The sequence below is a fragment of the Myxocyprinus asiaticus genome, chromosome 33 (genome assembly GCF_019703515.2).
Source record: "Myxocyprinus asiaticus isolate MX2 ecotype Aquarium Trade chromosome 33, UBuf_Myxa_2, whole genome shotgun sequence".
NCBI lineage: Eukaryota > Metazoa > Chordata > Actinopteri > Cypriniformes > Catostomidae > Myxocyprinus > Myxocyprinus asiaticus.
The window spans coordinates 21,776,118-21,796,764 of record NC_059376.1 but is presented as its reverse complement, the minus strand read 5'-3'; the positions used below and the strand labels follow the sequence as shown (position 1 = coordinate 21,796,764).

Below are 20,647 nucleotides of genomic sequence, written 5' to 3'. Positions count from 1 at the left end.
TGGATACAGAAGAAGATGGGGCTAATGCAGTTGCTGGAAAAATGACCCTCCATAAAAACTCTGTTTTAGACAATAAAACTCTGCCAAAAATAGAAAGGTCTCTTTGTAACCAATTATTTAAAATTATTTTGGCCTTTTTAAACTTATCTATAAAATTAACTTCCATGCATCTGTCTGTGTTTCTCGTAATTGTAATACCTAAATATTTAACTGTATCCTTAACAGGGATGCCAGACTGATGTAAGGTCACAGTGATGAATGGTTATAAGCACGCATTTGGATATATTTAACTGAAGACCCGAAGCTTTAGAAAAAAATGTAACTACAGAGATAGAAAAAGGCATCTATCCTGCATCCTGTAAAAATAAAGTGGTATCATCTGCTAATTGACTAATTAAGTGTGATAACTGTTTCACAAATCACATGCCCGAGGCAGCAGTGAGTTTGAGATGATTTTTCCAGGTATTATAGACCTCCTTGGTAGATTCATATGAAAAATTATGATTTTTGAATGTGTGTTTGGGAGACGTTCATTTCACAAAGATTCATGCTGCAGTTAAAATTAGTCTTGAGCATTAAGTTTCATTTCAAGTTCTGGCTTTCATGCGTGGACGTGTTTTTAAAATGTCAGCTGGTATTATTAGTTAGCTGTGACATAATGTAAGATGCCTAAAGGCATGGGGTGTCTTATTGTAAAACTGTGTTTTCGTAATGGCATGAATCACACTTAACTTTAAATGCACGTCCTGCGGCTGTTGCCTAGTAATGTGTACTTGAAACTAAAACTGTAATGTCCACAGTGTCTACAGAAAACGGTTCTGTCTTGACTTAGTGACAGGTGAAGAGCCACGTGCAGGTACCACTTGAACCCTCTGTCATGGTCAGATTGCGAAAGAGCTGGAAAATGCATCGGTTAAACAGTAATTTGAGAGGAGGTGCATCTGAAGCATAACAGGATTCACTCTTTCTGCAAACTGAGCGCAAGAGAGAGCACTTCTGTTCAAAATGTCTTCAAATGAGTTTGAATCCCTGGAGAAGATACTGGAAGCACATCTACCCGAAGCAGAGCTCAAAGAGGTCAGGAGACTGCTGTTCGGAAAAGAGTTGAAGTAAGTCAGAGACGGACTCTGATTATTTTCACACTGCAAAGTAAAAATTATAATGCAAAAACTACAAATCCCAGAGGTGAATAATAACTCGTGGTGCAGTTGTATGCGACAGCTGACTTTGATGTACTCTTATTAACACTATAGCAAAACAAGCAAAACTTTACTCAGTTTTAGAGACTGACAGGGTTAAGGGGCCGTTCATACCGAACACGTTCTTGCGCTAAAACGCAAATAAAGGTGTCTCGAGATGCACTTTTAAAAGTTTACGTTCTTTTTTACATGACATGGCGTCTAAAAAACGAGACGCTGAAGAAGAAGAAAAAACAGCGAGACGCGGCGTAAGTACATGTTTACAACAATTTTAAAACAACGTGGACCGACACAAGAATGCGTTCGGTGTTGAACGGCCCTTGACATTTCAGTCTGTTTACAAACGATACAGTCAGGATAATCAAGAGATTTTTATTTTTATTTTCATAATCTATCTATTTAACAGACCCCTTGTGTTCGTAACTATTGTAACCGTAAATGTTTAAATTACGTAAATGATTTAATGGTGGACTTTGATCATAAGGTGTCACTGGGCATAACAATGACGTCACTCTCTTCAACTAACGGGTTCACTGGGTTGAAATATCATCACAATTTACGTAATCGACATGCATTCATTTTATTCAGCAATATAGCTCCCCGTATTTTATAACATGTTCCATGGTTTTCATTTTCATAATTCTTTCATTTTTACGTGAAGCATTATTTTAGAAGTCCAGGAAGCTGTTATTGCACAATGTTGATCTAACAAATTCACTTTATTTATTTGTTTACATTTTTATTGTGACTGATTACAATTAATCAACTTCTGTCTCAAAGTAATTTACCATGGGAAATGTCCTGTTACCTTTCATAAATACATTTCAGGAAGCTGAGCCTTCCCAAGGGTGCAATAGATGCTGCAGCGGAGCAAGATTTTGATCTGAAGGGTTATGTGTTTGAAGCAGCGCCAGAGCAGCTCAGACCACCCAGGAGTGTCCGTGTGGGACTAATTCAGAACAAGATAGTCCTACCCACTGATGCCCCTGTGCTTGAACAGGTGAGACAAAGACGTTACATGCAGGAGTAGTCTCAACATTATTTCAGTGGAGATCTTAGCGTACACAATAGCTACTCATAATGGCCAGGTAACATTATAAACTCAGAAAACAAATGTGTTTGTTTGACTGGTTTGAAGCTATCACATTATTCTGTCTCTTGGCTTCATAGATCACAGCTCTGCACAAGCGAGTGGGTGAGATGGTAGAGGTGGCGGCTATGTGTGGGGTCAATATAGTGTGCTTCCAAGAAGCCTGGAGTGAGCATGCACACACACACACACACATGCACAATAGGCTGTCTTTCTACTGAAATCAGGACTGTCTCAAAGATACAGCTGGAGTTTATACAGTAGCTCTCAGGTGTAATATGAAGTGTATACAATCTTTCTGTGTTAAATGCAACATTAATTGTTGTTGAAATTGTGGTTGCAGTTTGTTGTCTTTAATTGGTCAGCCAAACTACACATTGTGCGGTATAAACACACAACAAATATTACACATTTATAACACAATTTATTTAAAAAAAAAAATGGGCTTGCGACAGAGTCCGAGATGAACTTTCAACGAGATGAAAAGGGGCCATAATTGCCCCCTGGATTTAATTTTCAGGAGCATTTTTTATGTTGATGATGGCATTTGTTTCGTCATTATTTTATTTAAATCATATTTTATGTGAAAATGTAAATTGGTTCTCTTAGAGTAGAGTTTTAAGAACTTCATCATATGGTATTAAAAAAAAAATCAGAAACTGGGGCATTTTTTTGCCCCCACATTTTGAACTTCAGGGGGATTTTTATAACTTTTGGGGACATTTTTGCCCAGAGCCCCCTTAATATCTGACCCTGGCGGTTTGTGACATTTTGCGACACAAAATTTTAGGTTAAAATCTATAAGAGAAAGTGTATATTTTAAGATGCTGTAACTGATCACCATTTGTTTTAAGGTTTTCACCATTGAAAATAATCTTTTAGCATTTTTCCATTCACAATAGTCCTTTGGTGCGACAAATTAATTTGTAAAAGTATTAATATTCCATGTAGTATTTCGATTAATATGAACCCATAAATAATTCTAAATGAAATGTTGTTCTAAACAGATTTAGATGAAGTATAGCATGTCACACTCCAGTACACTGCTGCTATTGCTCAACACGTAACCATTTACCCACATACAAGTCAAGCATTTCATTTTTTACTCCACGGCTATCTGTAAACTGTTTCCTGTTGTCTACAATCTAATTACTCGGCTTATTTATGAGCAGTGCATATATGGTCAGAAGACCTCTTGGCCTTCAGTGACGTTGTATGCCCACGAAGACATCAGCAGAATCTGATTTACATCAACAGACTGCAGCATGACTGTAGTGACGAAGTTTTAAGCTGCGCTCGCAGTACCTCTGTTTGTGTTGGCTGTGACGTGCTGTGGGGATGCATGCGGATGAAAGGGAATCACATACTCCAATTATAAACTCTCTAGGCATCTCAAATGTCATTCAAGGCCCTCTGGGTCCCCTGGGGTCCCGTTGCCCAGGCTTGAACCCCCTTAACCACCACTCCTCGTAAACCCCTGACCGCTTGGAATGTCAGCACACCCTTTTGTCCACCGGTTTCCTGTGTTTCCATGCAAATCTATGATGTGTGTTTGCTTTGATAGTCATTTTTTCATGCCATGTAAACAATAATAATTTTGCCCTGCTCTAAACAAAACAACTGTTAATGAAAGATAAGACCATACACTTATCCACAGTACTCCACATCCTCTCTCTTAGCAAACAAAACAAAGTTTTATTGGACACCCAGAGAGTCCATTTAGAGAGATTGAACTTGTACTAATAAATACGAATTAGATCTCGTAATAATGATGACTTCTTCTGGGGAAAACACCGAGGATCATTTCCCATGTTGGATGAGAAAATGGCTGTAAAAATGATGATTTAAACAACTTTACAGCCCAAATAATACATGAGTTTTAACAGAAGAATTAATGCAAGTGCTTTTATAAAATTATAAACTTCACATTTCTGTTTTAACCCTCCAAAATTGGCCACATTCACTTTCTTTGTAAGTGCCTCACTTTAACCTCGATTTTTGCTTTTTTTAAAGAAATGGAGGAATGAGTCAAAATGAATTTTTGTGGTAATCAGCATTATGCCACAAATGCTGTTGATTTAGCTTAACTTGTATTGAACCCGGAACATTCCTTTAAGTACATTACTTGGGTTACACGTTTCTAAAATAATAGCTTATTATTTAGAATAGGTCTAAAACATGAATTATGTTCATATGTACGTCTGTGTTTCTGACAGGCGAAGGGATAAACAACAATAACAAAGTAGGAAATAAAGACATTATCTGAAATTAATTTTGCAGAAAAACAAAAAGCTTTCAATTAAGTGTTTTAGAAAGTAACTCAAAAGTATTTGAAATAATTATGTAGCTACTTTTTCCATTAAGTAATCAGTAAAGTAATCTGATTACAATTTAGAGAGGTAATTAGTCATTTGTAGTGGATTACTATTTTTGAGTAACTTACCCAACAGTGATCATTTCCTCTGTGTCCTCCACCCATAGCGATGCCTTTTGCTCTCTGTACAAGAGAGAAGCAGCCCTGGACAGAGTTTGCCGAATCGGCTGAAGATGGACTCACCACACGCTTCTGTGTTCAGGTAGGGTTTGAATAGGTGGGTGTCAAAAGTGATCATGTCATTTGTCTTTCTCTAACATTTATATGACAATAAGAAACAGAGCAGCATCTGGTAGAGTATCTAGTTAAAAGACAATTTCCCTTTGAAATTAAATTAAAAAAAATAATGTATGGTAAGGTTGTGTATAAAACAACTGACATTATGAACACCCCTTAGCCATGGTATAATCACTGTAAGTAAGACTTGTAGCTTGTAGCTTATTGCTTAGTCTGTTGTTGTGACCTTTGGATATATAGTCAAAAAATAATAGTTAATTTATTTATTTATGTCTTCACCCCACAAATTAAAGTGGAGGAAGCTGTATTCCCATTAACATGGATTTAATTTTTTGATTCCATTGTGCAATTGCTAAGGGAGTTACTTTTGAAATCGGGCATGTTTGTCGTAACTGGTGTAGTGCTGTGCAGCTGCTTTGAGGCTGGTGATTTGTTTATGGAAGTAGCAGGAGGTTAAGCCTAGAGAGGGGAATGGGACATACTGACCACAGCAAGAGCCACAGACCGATGAGCTCTGCAGCACGTAACTGTGGAATCTTCTGACATTGAACTCTGAGGAATTAGATGTTCTCTGTCTATTTACAGAGGGACTTTGTCTATCCTTCACAAAAATGCCCTCAGATGCAATTTCTAACACTAAATTAGTAATAATATTATAACGCTAATATTATATTTGTTTTATATTATAGTTCTAATGTAAGTTTTATTTTGGTCTTTTGCAGTATCAGAAATTAACTTTCCATTAATATTCCATTAATAAAAATGCTGTAATATTTTATATAAACTAAATGTTTTTGTTGTTTTACCTCTATAAGGGCAATTTTTTCTAACCGTATAAAATGACGTCCGTGTCAGTTTAATCTTCTTTAATTTAGTCAGTTCATTAAAATAAATTCTCAATCTGAATAATTAGATACTTTAACCAATACAATTATAATAACATAATTTCATATTTTATGCAATATTATGTATAACTGGGCCTAGACATGAACAATAACAACTTTATCAGATGTTATATATACATATATATATATATATTTATATATATATATATTTTTTTTTTTTTTTTGCCCTGTCCTGCCCTGCACAAAAAATTAAAAAATAACTTAAAGAAATATTCTGGGTTCAGTGCAAGTTAAGCTCAATCAACAGCACTTGTGGCATAATATTGATTACCACCAAAAATACATTTTTACTTGCCCCTCCTTTCCTTTACAAAAAGCACAAATCTGTGTTCCAGTGAGGTACTTACAATGGAAGTGAATGGGGGCCAATTTTTTAACATTAAAATACGCACAAAAGTATAGCCACAAGACATTGACAACATGCATGTAAACGTGATTTTAGTGTGATAAAATCACTTACTAACCTTTTTCTGTGTAAAGTTATAACCAATTTGACAACTTCGTTGCCATGACAATGTATTGTCAACAAACCCTAAAATGACTGTAAAAATGACAATTAAATAACTTTACAGAGGTAATAATACATGAGTTTTAACAGAAGAATTAATGTAAGTACTTTTATAAAATTATAAGCTTCAAATTTCTGCCTTTAAACCCTCCAAAAATTGGCCCCATTCATTCCCATTGTAAGTGCCTCACTGTAACCTCAATATTTCCTTTATTTTATTTATTTATTTATTTTTAATAAAGGGGATTCAAAATAATATTTTGTGGTAATCAATATTATGCCACAAATGCTGTTTGTTGAGCTGAACATGTTTTGAACCTTTATTGAGTATTCTTTTAAAAATTTAAAATATATGCTTTTTGTGGTAACATTTAAATTAACGGGTTTGATTCAAATAAAATAAAAAACAATCACATGTCTGAATGGACACAATGAATCCATTAGGCATAGTCTCAGCCTCAGATGGCACACACACGGACCGCCCACAGCCCATGCACTAACATGTTAGTTAAAGACCATTTTAGTCAAATGTCTGGTAACACAAGACTAGATCAGGTAGATAAGATTCAGTTGCAGGTTACAGTGTGATGTTTTATTTCCGGGGGCAATTTTGCCACTTTCTGTGGCATTTTTTACCTGATAAATTTTGACCCTGGTCTTTCCGTGCAGTGCCCTGTAAATCACATATTAGTCAGTGGCAATTTTTTATTAAAATTAATAAATACTCCATGATATACAGCTTACTGCCTTGTTCTTCTTTCAGCAGCCATTACTGGTACTGCCCAAACATTTGTGCTTAATTTTAATTTTGTAGCTGGCCAAAAAATACAACATGGTGGTGGTGTCTCCCATCCTGGAGCGAGATGAGATCCATGGTGGAACGGTGTGGAACACTGCAGTAGTGGTGTCCAATAATGGCAATGTTCTGGGCAAATCACGGAAGAATCACATTCCCCGTGTGGGAGACTTCAACGAGGTCAGTTTCACCCTCTGCTTAACAATCAAAAAACACTCCGTGTGACAAAACACAACTAAAGTTCCACTCTGTAGTTACAGTTATATCACATTTCAATGATTAACTTAAACCTTGAAAGTTGAAATTATCTGTATTTTGTACTGCCATTGGATGTGTTTGTAGGACTTCACATGTGAATGTCTGAATCTTATTTGATACTTATTTGAAAAGTTGGTTCAGTTCGTGTACAGTATGTCCGACTCAGGAAGTCTTCATTTCAGAAATTTGTTCTAGCATGTTGGGTGCTATTGTTCACCTCCAGGTAAAACAAGTTTGTGTGTGAGTGCATGGATCTGCCCTTCATGATCACATTTTAAGTGGTTGAGAGTCCTTGATTGCTCCCATGCTGGGCAGGTTTTCCAGTAACAAATTGTTCCTTCAATCCATTCCACACTGTGACAATGTTCTTCCCACTAACCTATAAAACAGGAAATGTGCCCATAAGAGTCAGATCAAAGACACGGTTTTTATTGTGTTGCTTTCAGGAAAATAACAGAAAATTTTGATCGCATCTATGTTGATCAATATCAAAAGATTATGAAAAGGTGTTATTTCTAAAGAATACCATTGCAGCCATAATGAAAGGACCAGTTTAAGATTATTATCGCTGGTTTACGCAAGTATTGACTTGGTGCTGGTCCAACTTGTCAACCAGTATAGACTTGCTGGCTTAGCTAGTTAAAGGGATAGTTGAAATGAAAATTCTCATATCATTTACTCACCCTCATGCTATCCCAAATGTGTGACTATCTTTCTTCTGCTGAACACAAACAAAGATTTTTAAAAGAATATCTCAGCTCTGTAGGTCCATACAATGCAGGTGAATGGTGACCAAAACTTTGAAACTCCAAAAAGCACATAAAGGCATAAGACTCCAGTGGTTAAATCCATGTCTTCAGAAGTTGTATGATAGGTGTGGGTGAGAAACAGATCAATACTTAAGTACTTTTTTACTATGAATTTCCACTTTCAAACCAAAGAGTTTCCTATGAGTTCTTATTTTGTTTTTGGCGATTCACATTCTTCGTGCATATCGCCACCTACTAAACGGAGAATTTATAGTAAAAAATGATTTAAATATTTATCTGTTTCTCACCCACACTTATCATATCGCTTCTGAAGACATGGATTAAACCACTAGAGTTTTATGGATTACTTTTATGCTGCCTTTATGTGCTTTTTGGAGCCTAATTCTGGTCACCATTTACTTGCATTGTATGGACCTACAGAGCTGAAATATTCTTTTAAAAATCTTTGTGTTCTGCAGAAGAAAGTCAAACACATCTGGGATTGCATGAGGGTGAGTAAATGATGAGAGAAATGTAATTTTTGGGTGAACTATTCCTTTAAGAAACTAACTAGCCATGATGAAGCCATCAATCCCTCTTTGATTCACTATATGGTGTCTGCTGGTTTACCTTAAGCTTACATTAAGAACAGATATAAATACAGTAATAATGGATTGCATTTGGGACATTTTAGTTCATTAAAACAATATGCAAAACAGGGTTTTTGCAACATATTTTAGGTGTTCTAATAATTAGATGATTGAAGAAAATGACAATTATCAATTTATAGCATATTTAATTAAAAAAGCTAACCTGTTCAACATTAAATTAATAAAATACAACATAACAGCTAATGTGTTCATTTATAGTTAACAAACAGCAAACTTGATTAACCTCTTAAACCGATAATAAGATCATCTCTGATCTCAGGTATGTAGGTGGATATGGTGGGAAGGGACGATGTGTAGAGACCAATCGGCCACTGTTTTACAGCTTGGATTGGACTGATCGCTTAGATTGACAGGTCTTGATTTACCATGCGCACAACTGAAACAGTGCTGGATCTTATTACTATGCGTGGTTAGTCATTTTTAAGTCACTGAAATAAGGCCATGAAACACATAATAGATTTTTGTAGTCTCCAGTTTTCGCTCACAAAATTAACTTTTGTGAGACACTTTTTGTGTTAGGCCGTATCGGATCATGCTCTTCTTCTGAGGTAAAGCGTGTCTTCTTCCAAAAACAATAATGAGCTCAAATGGGAAAGACTGTACCTCTCGTTGGTTTCATACAGATTACACAATCAGAGAATATTTGTTTTCGATTTAAATTGGTTCATTTAAAAGTAGACAGTTCAAGCTTTCTATAGATATATTTCTCATGTCTGCGAAGCAAGTATACGCTGCGTTTCGGTTCATTTTCGTGACGCGCTCCAGACAGAAGTTCACGTAGACCGAGATGGCAGAAAGTGCATCCTGTATGATTTCTTTATTTTACAAAACCACAACGTTTTGCTGTTATTGTGAGTATACACAAATAAAAGTAAACCCTTTATAGTTTTGAATGATGTCTTACTCTTATCTGTATGACCCTGTTATCAGGGAAATAGTCAGGTGATCGTGCCGGCGCCTCTGGTGACCACAGAGGATTGACTATGTTATGTTATCAATATAAAAAAACAACTCAAACAGGAGCAATTCAAATACTGAATTTTGGGGGCATTTCCGACCCTGCACGATGCTATTTTGAGCCAACGCCTGATTAGCTTGCTTGTTGTTAAGCTTAATGGAGGGCTATTGCCTAAGTTCTGTTGGCTCTATGGAGATTATTTTTATAGTGGTTTAATTTCACAGCAGTGGCAAACAATGTCAAAGTTTAGGGCAAATATTATCCTTACCTGACTGTCACAAATGAAGGCTGGTCAGGTAGACTTCGATGTTGCTCCTCAGGGCGCTCGTTCTGCGTGCGTTAACTGTGTGGAAGCTGTGACAAAGAACGTCAAAGAGGGAGAGGGACAGGGGCACATATGGTCTCGCAGAATTACAACTTAAATGCAGATGTCGGGTGCACGTTTAATTGAGAATTGATGCCAAGGGCCAAATTTAAATAAAAACGAAATTATAAATTAAAAAATAAGAAATGACTTGCAAAAAGGGCACTTATCTAGTGAAAGAGGGTGGGTGCTTGAGCACCACTTGGGGTCTATCTGTGCATGTGACTGCCTGCCTGAGTTTCGTCGACAGTTGGACGAAAGTGTGCATGTATTAAGTGTTGCTTTCTTGCATTATTATGATGCTACATTTACATAATTTGTCTGTTAAACTGACCTTGTTTTAATTTCTCTGATTAGTCGACATATTACATGGAAGGCAACACAGGTCACCCTGTATTCCAGACACAGTTTGGAAAGATTGCCATTAATATCTGCTACGGCCGGCACCACCCTCTCAACTGGTTAATGTACAGCATGCATGGGGCCGAGATCATCTTTAACCCAGCAGCCACAGTTGGAGCGCTCAGGTATCAGGTTGTTCCGTTGAACTCTTTTCACGGGAATAACACTGGGCCTGTATTCCCTCATACTGATGCTGGTTTTGCATTACAGTGAACCAATGTGGCCAATTGAGGCCAGAAATGCTGCTATCGCAAACCATTGCTTCACCTGTGCCATCAACCGCGTGGGCACGGTACGTGCAATGCATTGTCTATTACTGTCCTACAAAGACAAAACACTGTAATTACGCCAACACGGAAAGTCTAAAGCTAAATGTGAATGATAAAATAGTCTCAATCTGTTTTCTCTAAATCTGAGCATAGTTAAGTCCAACCCATTTGTCAGACTCGAATTTGATTATACATCAGTTTTGACAAAATGTGTAGTTACAGCATTTTGCCCTTGCAAGGCAGAATAATTGTGTATAAAATCATGAAAATGAGGTGAGTGTTTAAGATTCCACTGAGAACTTACATAAACGACTGCATTTCATGCTTACTAAAACTTGCACAGAAATTCCTAGAAAATGTCCTGTTGGCCCCAACTGTGCACTGTTTATACTTCGATAACATCACAACCACAACTTAAGTAAACTGTATATATAAGATAAATCAACTAATATGATTAGAGACGCACATGCAAATAATTCCAAAAGGATTAGATGCCAAGCTGCAAATAATGTTAAGCAGATGAAACAAGTTGATCACACAAGCACCTTGCTTTTTCAGAGTCTGGACTCTGTTAGTGCTCTTTAATATCTTAGAAGAATGACTTCTCAATGACTCTCAAAAGTAGATACAGTAAACCAATTATCTTTAAATTGGTTTAAAGGGAACTTTATTTCTACAATCAGTTATACAGTTTTCACATGCCTCACATGGGAAAGTGTCAGAGGTTCAGATCTGTGTTTTATGCTGCCCTCTACTGGTGTTTCTCTGGGCAAGTGTGGATTAATTTAGGTCCTGATATTGATTTCTCTTTTCCAGGAGTATTACAAGAATGAGTTCACATCTGGGGATGGAAAGAAAGGTAAATATTAACCTATTTTGAACATGTGTAGGTATTTGTTATCAAATATGTATGTGTGTGTATATATATATATATATATATATATATATATATATATATATATATATATATATCACACACACACACACACACACACACACACACACACACATATTCATATAGACATACACACACACACACACACACACACACACACACAGTAAACTGTGCAAAAGTTTTAGACACTTGTGAATAATGTTGCATAGTGAGGATGTCTTCCAAGATAGTGCCATATATAGTTTTTATTTATCAGTTAATGTCATACAAAGTCTAGTAAACATAAAAAAGCTAAATCAATATTTGGTGTGAAAACTTTTGCCTTCAAAACAGCAACAGTTCTCCTAGGTACACCTGGACACAATTATTTATTTCAGCTTTTATTTCTTTCATCACATTCCCAGTGGGTCAGAAGTTAACATACACTTTGTCAGTATCTGGTCGCATTGCCTTTAAATTGTTTAACTTGGGTCAAACATTTTGGGTAGCCTTCCACAAGCTTCTCATAAGTTGCTGGAATTTTGGCCCGTTCCTCCAGACAGAACTGGTGTAACTGAGTCAGGTTTGTAGGCCTCCTTGCTTGCACATGCTTTTTCAGTTCTGCCCACATATTTTCAATCGGATTGAGGTCAGGGCTTTGTGATGGCCACTCCAATAGCTTGACTTTGTTGTCCTTAAGCCATTTTGCCAGAAATTTGGAGGTATGCTTGGGGTCATTGTCCATTTGGAAGACCCATTTGCAACTGAGCTTTAACTTCCTGGCTGATGTCTTGAGATGTTGCTTCAATATATCCACATAACTTTCCTTCCTCATGATGCCATCTATTTTGTGAAGTGCAGCAGTCTTTCCTGCAGCAAAACACCCCCACAACATGATGCTGCCACCCCCATGCTTCACGGATGGGATGGTGTTCTTCGGCTTGAAAGCCTCACCCTTTTTCCTCCAAACATAACGATGGTCATTATGGCCAAACAGTTAAAAAGTTGTTGTTTTTTTTTTCATTAGGCCAGCGGACATTTCTCCAAAAAGTAAGATATTTGTCCCCATGTGCACTTGCAAACTGTAGTCTGGCTTTTTTATGCTGGTTTTGGAGCATTGGCTTCTTCCTTGCTGAGCAGCCTTTCAGGTTATGTCGATATAGGACTCGTTTTACTCTGGATATAGATACTTGTCTACCTGTTTCCTCCAGCATCTTCACAAGGTCCTTTGCTGTTGTTCTGGGATTGATTTGCACTTTCCACACCAAACTACATTCATCTCTAGGAGACAGAATACGTCTCTTTCCTGAGCGGTATGACAGCTTCGTGGTCCCATGGTGTTTATACTTGCGTACTATTGTTTGTACAGATGAATGTGGTACCTTCAGGCATTTGGAAATTGCTCCCAAGGATGAACCAGACTTGTGAAGGTCCACAATTTATTTTCTGAGGTTTTGGCTGATTTTTTATTTTTATTTTCCCATGATGTCAAACAAAGAGGCACTGAGTTTGAAGGTAGGCCTTAAAATACATCCACAGATACACCTCCAATTTAGTACAGCGCCTATCAGAAGCTAATTGGCTAATTGCCTAAAGGCTTGACATCATTTTCTGGAATTTTCCAAGCTGCTTAAAGGCACAGTTAACTTAGTGTATGTAAACTTCTGACCCACTGGAATTGTGATATAGTCAATTAAAAGTGAAACAATCTGTCTGTAAACAATTGTTGGAAAAATTACTTGTGTCATGCTTCAAAGTAGATGTCCTATATTTTCCTAATTTTAAATCTGTGGAGTGGTTAAAAAATTAGTTTGAATAACTTCAACCTAAGTGTATGTAAACTTCTGACTTCAACTGAATATATATATATATATATATTACTGTAGATATAGATATACTGTATATATGGTCAGGACTTGTAATAACTGGCTGACTGTACATCATAATTACATGGCTACTTAATAAATAAATAAATGGGCATGAACTATTCATTTGAATGAAATTATGTAAGAAGTGATACAAAATGCATAAAACTAGGTAGGTAGCTATGTAGAAAATTACAATATACAGTTTAGCGATCATTATTCAAAAAATATTTCACCTCAGAATGCCCTGATTGACCAGTCAGAATCCAGTATTTAAGAGGGCCATGTAATAAGCATAACAGATTAAATGCATTTCACTCGAGTCACTCATAGATGCTACTCTTGACCTAGCAATTTAATTTGGGCCAAAACCTGACTTAATTCCCTTATTTATACATATGTTCATTTCCCTGGCTCTTTCCCAGAGCTTAGTGTATCCTTGTGTCAGCATATATCAGGATTGCAGTATCTGTCTGTCAATCTACCATGTGTATCAGTGACGGTGAAGACAGGGGACCATGTTCAGAGGTGTCGTGTTCCTAAAGCTCAAGACTGTCATGGCTCGGTTCTACCTTTCAGCCCTCATTACTGTTGCATAAGCCTTCAACCTGAACACAACGCTCCCACCTGTCCTGTTTTACATGTGCAACATCTCTGTAACATGATCTGGTTCACACAGATGGAAGCCACAAACATATACTGTATGTAGAGTCGTCAAACTGAGACTAGGAGTGGCAGCAACAGTACAGTAGGTGCTCGTCGTTAATGTATTTGCCACTCCACAGATTTCATATATTTAAAACAACATTTTGGGAAATGTTTTTCACATTCATTGGAGTTTAAACTAAAAAGCTATTTATCTGTCGCAAAGCGTGTTGGAGATGAGTCCTGGTGGGTAATGTATGTGATCCAACACACTGCAGTGCCGTTTATGCAGGCAACATGAGTTTAAGTCTGGCTCACAATAATGACCTGTTTTTCTATTTTCTGTAGAAAGACTGATGGGTTTGACTGATATTTTACATTGATATTCACATTTTTCTCCTTAAAGGGGTCATGACATGAGGAAATCATGACATGACATTGATCTTTTGACATTTAAGAGGTCATTGTACTACAAAAACATACTGTAAGTTTCAGAACTCAAAACTTCCTCCTCACTGCAAAAAATGTCCTCCACATTGTGATGTCACACTGTGGTAGACATTTGCATCTGACCGCCTCCACAACAACACATCAACACTACTTTATCTTATCACTTCCGAAGCTCCACCCAGTAGCGGTGAACGGTGAGATGGCAAGTAGAGAGCAGGTCAGTCAAGAGCAGAGAGCCAATCATAACAGTGGGCGTTTACAGTCAAGTCTTAAAGGAGAAGCAGCACCAAAACAGAGTCAGAATGAGGGTGGAAAATGATCATGTTTTACAAATATATTACTTTTTTGTGCAAAAAAAAACAAAACAACTAATATTATGAGTGAACCTCAAGGTACATATTCAAATACAAAAAATGGCATGTCATGACCCATTTAAATTAGTTATTGGCTCTCTCATTTTGGAACTAAAGGTAAATGTTGCCATTATTATTATTGATGCATTCATAAAGTCTATTATGCTTTTATTACTGTAGTCTAATAATTATTTTGTGTCAAACAGCATAAGGCAATAATCAAAATTGATCCTGCATATCGGTTATCAGACACAAACTTTAAAATAATCAGTATCGGTATTGTAAGTAAAAACACAATATTTGTCAATCTCTACAGTTTTCCCCAGTGACCAATATCAGCAGTGGTATATTTTGTCTTTGGTTTCCATTTGACCCTGTCTGTAGCGCACCATGACTTTGGACACTTTTATGGCTCCAGCTATGTAGCTGCACCCGACGGCAGCAGATCCCCAGGACTGTCCCGAACTCGTGATGGTCTGTTGGTGACAGAGATGGACTTGAACCTAAATCGCCAGATCGCAGACAAATGGTCCTTTAAGGTGGGGTACAAGCACTTCATAATTCATATCTGAGATATCATCATTGACCAAGCAGAGGGAGGTTTCCTCCCTTCCATTCCCCTGTTGAATCTCTTGACTCTCAATACAAGGGTCATGGCACAGCTGTCCATATCCTATGAATACTGGATCTTGTCTGTGTCTTAAATATGAATCATGGATCTCTCCATAGATGACAGGGAGGTATGAAATGTATGCAGAGGAGCTGACCAAAGCTATCCAGCATGACTTCAAACCCAACATTACTGAGTGACAAACTTTCTCCTGAAAGTCCAACACTGCAGATTGCTTTTTCGGAGTCTGGAAGCTGGAGGAGAACCACACATCTTCACAAGGGATAAGACTAGTTGATGATCTTGTCTCCGTACTTGAATTTTGCAAAATAACTGCAAGATTTATGAATTTTATCCTTTCATTCTTAGGTCAATAACGAAAGTAGGCATTTTTGAATAAAATACAAATCCGACTTTTATTTTATTTTCATAAATGCAACTATGTATTTCATAAAAATAAAGTTTGCCATATCAACATTCCTTATGTTATTTAAAAAAGCACAAGCTGATGTAAATGGACACCTGATGCAATGTCTTAAAAATCAAAGGACAACATTTTAACCTGAATGATCAAAGATTAAATAATACATAATTATGGCCGTTGGAACACTATAGTGCAAGTTTTTTTATGCATCGGCAATTTTTAACTAACCATCATCGAAGATTGGACCATTTGAACCACTGAGCAGTCATATTGTGTTTACAAGATAGCAAACAGCAAAGCATTCACACCACTGTGACTATTTCAAATGGCACATAACTCTATTATATTCTACAAAACACTGGATAGTAAATCTCTGAGACTAAGCTGAACATGGTGTTCCTTTTCTCTTCTGGAGGCATTAACGTATAGTGTGGCTACTATGAATAACACCAACACAGTACATTAACCAGAATTTTAAAACATAATATATTGTAATTTTACCCAGAGACGTTCTCAGTCGTATACTGGTGCGATGAGTGAGTTTTAGTTGTGCAAGTTTTATGTGTACTTTATAATCAAGGTTCACAATTCAGCCAGAGTCACCCACAAAGCAACCACACTCACTCTTGCTACTTTAAATGAGGTTATGAGTGGCATCCAGGTGATTTTGTCCTTGAGGAAATCCCCGGAGAAGTGAATCAAGACAATGTATTGCACCTATGAAATGTATCTTTCCCAATAGTGGGACACAATTTAGCATTCTGAATTGAACACGTTACCTGAGTTTTTAAAATTAGTTTCTCTCTTTCACAATAATTAAAATAATTCACGTTTATTTACACACCCTTAAAGGGATAGTATTTTTGGGTGAACTCTCATCATTTACTCACCCTCATGCCATTCCATATGTGTATGACTTCCTTTCTTCTGCCAACACAAATATTTTTAGAAGAATATCTCAGCTCTGTAGATCCATACAAGGCAAGTGAACGGTGGTCTGAACTTTGAAGCTCCAAAAACCACAAAGGCAGCAAAAAAAAAAAAAGTAATCAATAAGAAGTCAAGCACTAGGAAGTGTAACAGAGCTTGAAATCACGATCATGCCTAGAGACTGCAATGGCAAGATGTACAGTGAATTTTTTTTAAATATTTTGGTCTGTTCTCACCCAAAACAGACTGGATGACTTCAGAAGACATTGATTACTTTTATGCTGCCTTTATGTTCTTTTAGCAGCTTCAAAGTTTTGGTCACCATTCACTTGCATTTTATGGAACTACAGAGTTATATATATATATATATATATATATATTCAAAAAATCTTAATTTCTGTTCTGCAGAAGAAAGACGTACACATCTTGGATGGCATGAGTTAAGTAAATGATGAGAGATTTTTTTTTTTGGGGATGAACTATTCCTTTAAGTGTCTTACAAAAAAATATATAATCCCATGAATTTTTAATGCTACCCTAGACAAATGTTACATCAAAATTGTATACACTCCTTTACCTCTAACTGTGCGACAGTAGCTGATACTACATAAATCATACAAGATGTAGCTAAAAATATATGTCCACGTTGAGTTACATATACTTAGCCCAAGCTAAAAAATAATTTCATCTCCCTTTCCTTTCTGTGTTAACATTTCATAACTTATCATTCTGTGACCGATTTAGCACCATAGCAATGTTTTGTGCGATGCTATAGCTCTGATGAGGACCATAGCATAGACACTTACTACCTGCTACTGGCCAGCAGTGCTGGTACCTGCTGGCAAAAATGCTACCCAGCCAACCACAGTGGATACAAGGGGTGCGTATCGAATGTGTGTTTGTTCAGAAGAAGTCACTGTGAAAGACTCAGCCGTCTTTGTAGATTAATAAAATGTCCTCATCCGTTCCGTAGCTCTGTCTGGCCTCTTCGAAATTACTAAAGCTTGTGCAGCACACACCTGTCAATCAATAAGACGACAACATGTGAGACACATAGCTATAAAGTTACTGCCATATGTCAACGTCAAAATACATACGATCTGAGTAAGCAGGATTGTTGTAGAAGATGCTGCCGGTCTTGCGGTTAAATCCACACACTACCACGAAGTGGCCCTGGTAATCTGGCTTCCTGCAGAAACACTTCTGACCCACGGGGAGGAAACAGCAGTATTTGACAGGCGTGGAGCACAGCTCACACACCAACACCACTGCATTGACAAGCACGATGGCCACATTACCCTGCTCCAGGTGGCTCTGGATCTCCTGAACAGTAACAGAGCTACAAGAGAGACATCTGATCACATTTCTTGTTGGCTTTTGTTTTAGTAAAACCTTGTAATGAAAGGTCAAAAATGCTGAAATTGGAAATTAAAAAATGTCTGCATAAGCCACAGAACAGAATTTGTGACAAATGTGGAAAAACCCTCACTTTTTTTCCACAACGACTCCTTTGCTTTCAGCCTTCAGAAAGAGTTCATTCACCCTGTCCTCCTCCGTGTCAAAATGCTTTTTGTAAAAGGACTAAGGAAGGGGGAGAGGAAAAGATTATTCAGATGCCGATGTGGTCAGTCATAAAATTTGAGTCAGGGATGATTCTTTGAAACAAAAAACAAAAACTGCAGCTAGTTCAAGGGATAGTTCACCAAAAATAAAAAAATATTTCATAATTTACTCACCCTCATGCCATCCCAGATGTGTATGACTTTCATCTTCTGTACAACACAAATGAAGAGTTTTAGAAGAATATTTCAGCTCTGTAGGTCCATACAATGCAAGTGAATGTTGGACAGAACTATGAAGCTCAAAGAGCTCATAAAGGCAGCATAAAAGTAATCCATTTACTCCAGCGGTTAAATCCATGTCTTCAGATGCGATATGATAGGTGTGGTTGAGAAACAGATCAATATTGAAGTCCTTTTTTTACTATTAATTTCCACTTTCAAACAGCCCTCTATGTTGCTCTTCTCTCTAAAGAGATCTTCTTTTGTTTTTGGTGATTCACATTCTTCGTGCATATCGCCACCTACTGGGCAGGGAGGAGAATTTATAGTTAAAAAAAAAGGACTTAAATGTTGATTGGTTTCTCACGCACACCTATCACATCGCTTGTAAAGACATGGATTTAACCACGAGTCGTATGGATTACTTTTATGCTGCCTTTATGAGCTTTTTGGAGCTTTACATTTCTGCTCACCATTCACTTGCATTGTATGGACCAACAGAGCTGAAATTTTCTTCAAAAAATCTTTATTTGTGTTCAGCAGAAGAAAGTCATACACAGCTGGGATGGCATGACGGTGAGTAAATGATGAGAAAATTATCATTTTTGGGTGAAATATTCCTTTATTTCTCCAGAAAAATGAGCAAGCCACCCTATATTTCCTGTGCAGCATGTGAAACTTCGCTTGTATTTAATCACAGTCATTTCCAGACAGCACTAATCATGACCATGAGCAACGCATGATACTGAATGCTTCAAAAAAAAAAAAAAAACAGATCAGCGGAAGAGCTGGAAATGAATTTACCTGGTTCCTGAAGCCCTTGTCCACACCTAGTGTTTGTGTGCAGAAGCAATGCCTGACTCCCATTTTACACATGAGATAAGCCAGGTCAATAGTCCACACACTCTCTGTGAACTCCAATTCCAAACATGCTCTCTGGAATTCCTCCTCACTTACTGGATGTAAATATCTGTCCACAACAAGAATGTGTATGTTCACAATTAGAGTAACTATTGCAAGTTACTGTTTGGATTACACCACTTTTTACGTTTCAAACTTACTCTAGTACCATTCTCGAACAGGCCAACCCACAGTCCCAGTGATACTGCTGCCGGATGACAGGAACATTTAACATCACATCATCTGCCAAAAACAAAGTCACAGTAATGAGGACTGTTGATGAGGCACATTGTTTTGATCAATAGGTTTTATATTGAGGACACACAACAACAGCAGTGTTTATTCAAACCAGTCTACCACAATTAGCACTCTTATTGGTGTATAATAATGTAAATGTCAACCTAGAAGGGTTAGAGACAATCAGTTCCATAAGAAGAATCTATCCGGACTGTCTATATTGTCCAGTCTTCAAGTTAGAGAAGGGTCATGATTGATCATATTGCTAGTTAGGCTAATAGTAACCAGCCATTTAAGATGCATTTGAATGTCATATTATAATACAAACTCACCGGTCATGATGCAGTTGGTGTCTGTCTGTCTGTCTGTCTCTCTCTCTCTCTGTGTGTGTGTTGATCTTTCAGTGATGTTTAATATCAGGGCTTGATTCATGAAGACTGTCTGCCTGCTAGCAGGATTAGCCGGACAGCTGTTGCCCTCCTGTCCTCGACATCAGACACTCTAAAATCGGTTCATCTTCAGTTCTCTGAAAGCTGCTGAGAAGACGAAAAGTGGTGAAACAACTCAAACAAACAAACTGGTCTCGATTTGCCCACGACTTTTGGTCATTCCCAGGGATGAATATTCTACTTCCTCTTCGTCAGTGGAGTCCAAACCTACCCGAGCGCTCCGAACTGAGGAAAAGCAGAACTGCGCTCTCTGCTGGAAAGACAAGAGAATTACACCAGTTTCACACACTTTGTTGCAAATTTAAAATCGTTAAAATTAAAATCTTTTACGGATTATGTCTCTCATTTT

General features: G+C 37.3%; 2 protein-coding genes across 3 annotated transcripts; one reads left to right on the top strand and one right to left on the bottom strand.

The window, feature by feature from the left end:
• Positions 1-926: 926 nt before the first annotated feature.
• On the top strand, positions 927-16,052 carry upb1 (ureidopropionase, beta). The gene is made up of 10 exons (XM_051669424.1): positions 927-1,109; positions 2,028-2,199; positions 2,370-2,457; positions 4,771-4,865; positions 7,128-7,289; positions 10,467-10,636; positions 10,722-10,803; positions 11,597-11,639; positions 15,352-15,506; positions 15,697-16,052. Exons 1-10 carry the CDS (start codon positions 1,006-1,008, stop codon positions 15,775-15,777), a joined length of 1,152 nt encoding a protein of 383 aa, XP_051525384.1. The 5' UTR covers positions 927-1,005; the 3' UTR covers positions 15,778-16,052.
• LOC127424344 (protein GUCD1-like) lies at positions 15,967-20,528 on the bottom strand. Of its 2 annotated transcripts, XM_051669429.1 has the most exons (7): positions 20,182-20,528; positions 19,774-19,855; positions 19,517-19,682; positions 18,668-18,703; positions 18,421-18,512; positions 18,029-18,270; positions 15,967-17,950 (listed from the first exon to the last, which is right to left on the bottom strand). In XM_051669429.1, exons 1-7 carry the CDS (start codon positions 20,279-20,281, stop codon positions 17,859-17,861), a joined length of 810 nt encoding a protein of 269 aa, XP_051525389.1. In that variant the 5' UTR covers positions 20,282-20,528; the 3' UTR covers positions 15,967-17,858. The 2 variants fall into 2 exon arrangements, with proteins under 2 accessions (XP_051525389.1, XP_051525390.1); XM_051669430.1 differs by lacking the exon at positions 18,668-18,703.
• Between the last annotated feature and the right edge of the window lie 119 nt (positions 20,529-20,647).

Excerpts from the sequence above, each read along its gene's own strand:
- upb1 (XM_051669424.1), top strand. The coding sequence starts at position 1,006 with ATGTCTTCAAATGAGTTTGAATCCCTGGAGAAGATACTGGAAGCACAT. Across the intron at positions 1,110-2,027 it reads CTGTTCGGAAAAGAGTTGAA|GAAGCTGAGCCTTCCCAAGG; the intron begins GTAAGTCAGAGA and ends AATACATTTCAG. Across the intron at positions 10,804-11,596 it reads CCATCAACCGCGTGGGCACG|GAGTATTACAAGAATGAGTT; the intron begins GTACGTGCAATG and ends TCTCTTTTCCAG.
- LOC127424344 (XM_051669429.1), bottom strand. The coding sequence starts at position 20,281 with ATGAATCAAGCCCTGATATTAAACATCACTGAAAGATCAACACACACA. Across the intron at positions 19,683-19,773 it reads TGTTCGAGAATGGTACTAGA|ATATTTACATCCAGTAAGTG; the intron begins GTAAGTTTGAAA and ends TGTTGTGGACAG. Across the intron at positions 18,704-19,516 it reads ACAAGGGCTTCAGGAACCAG|AAGATGAAAGTCATACACAT; the intron begins GTAAATTCATTT and ends TGTGTTGTACAG.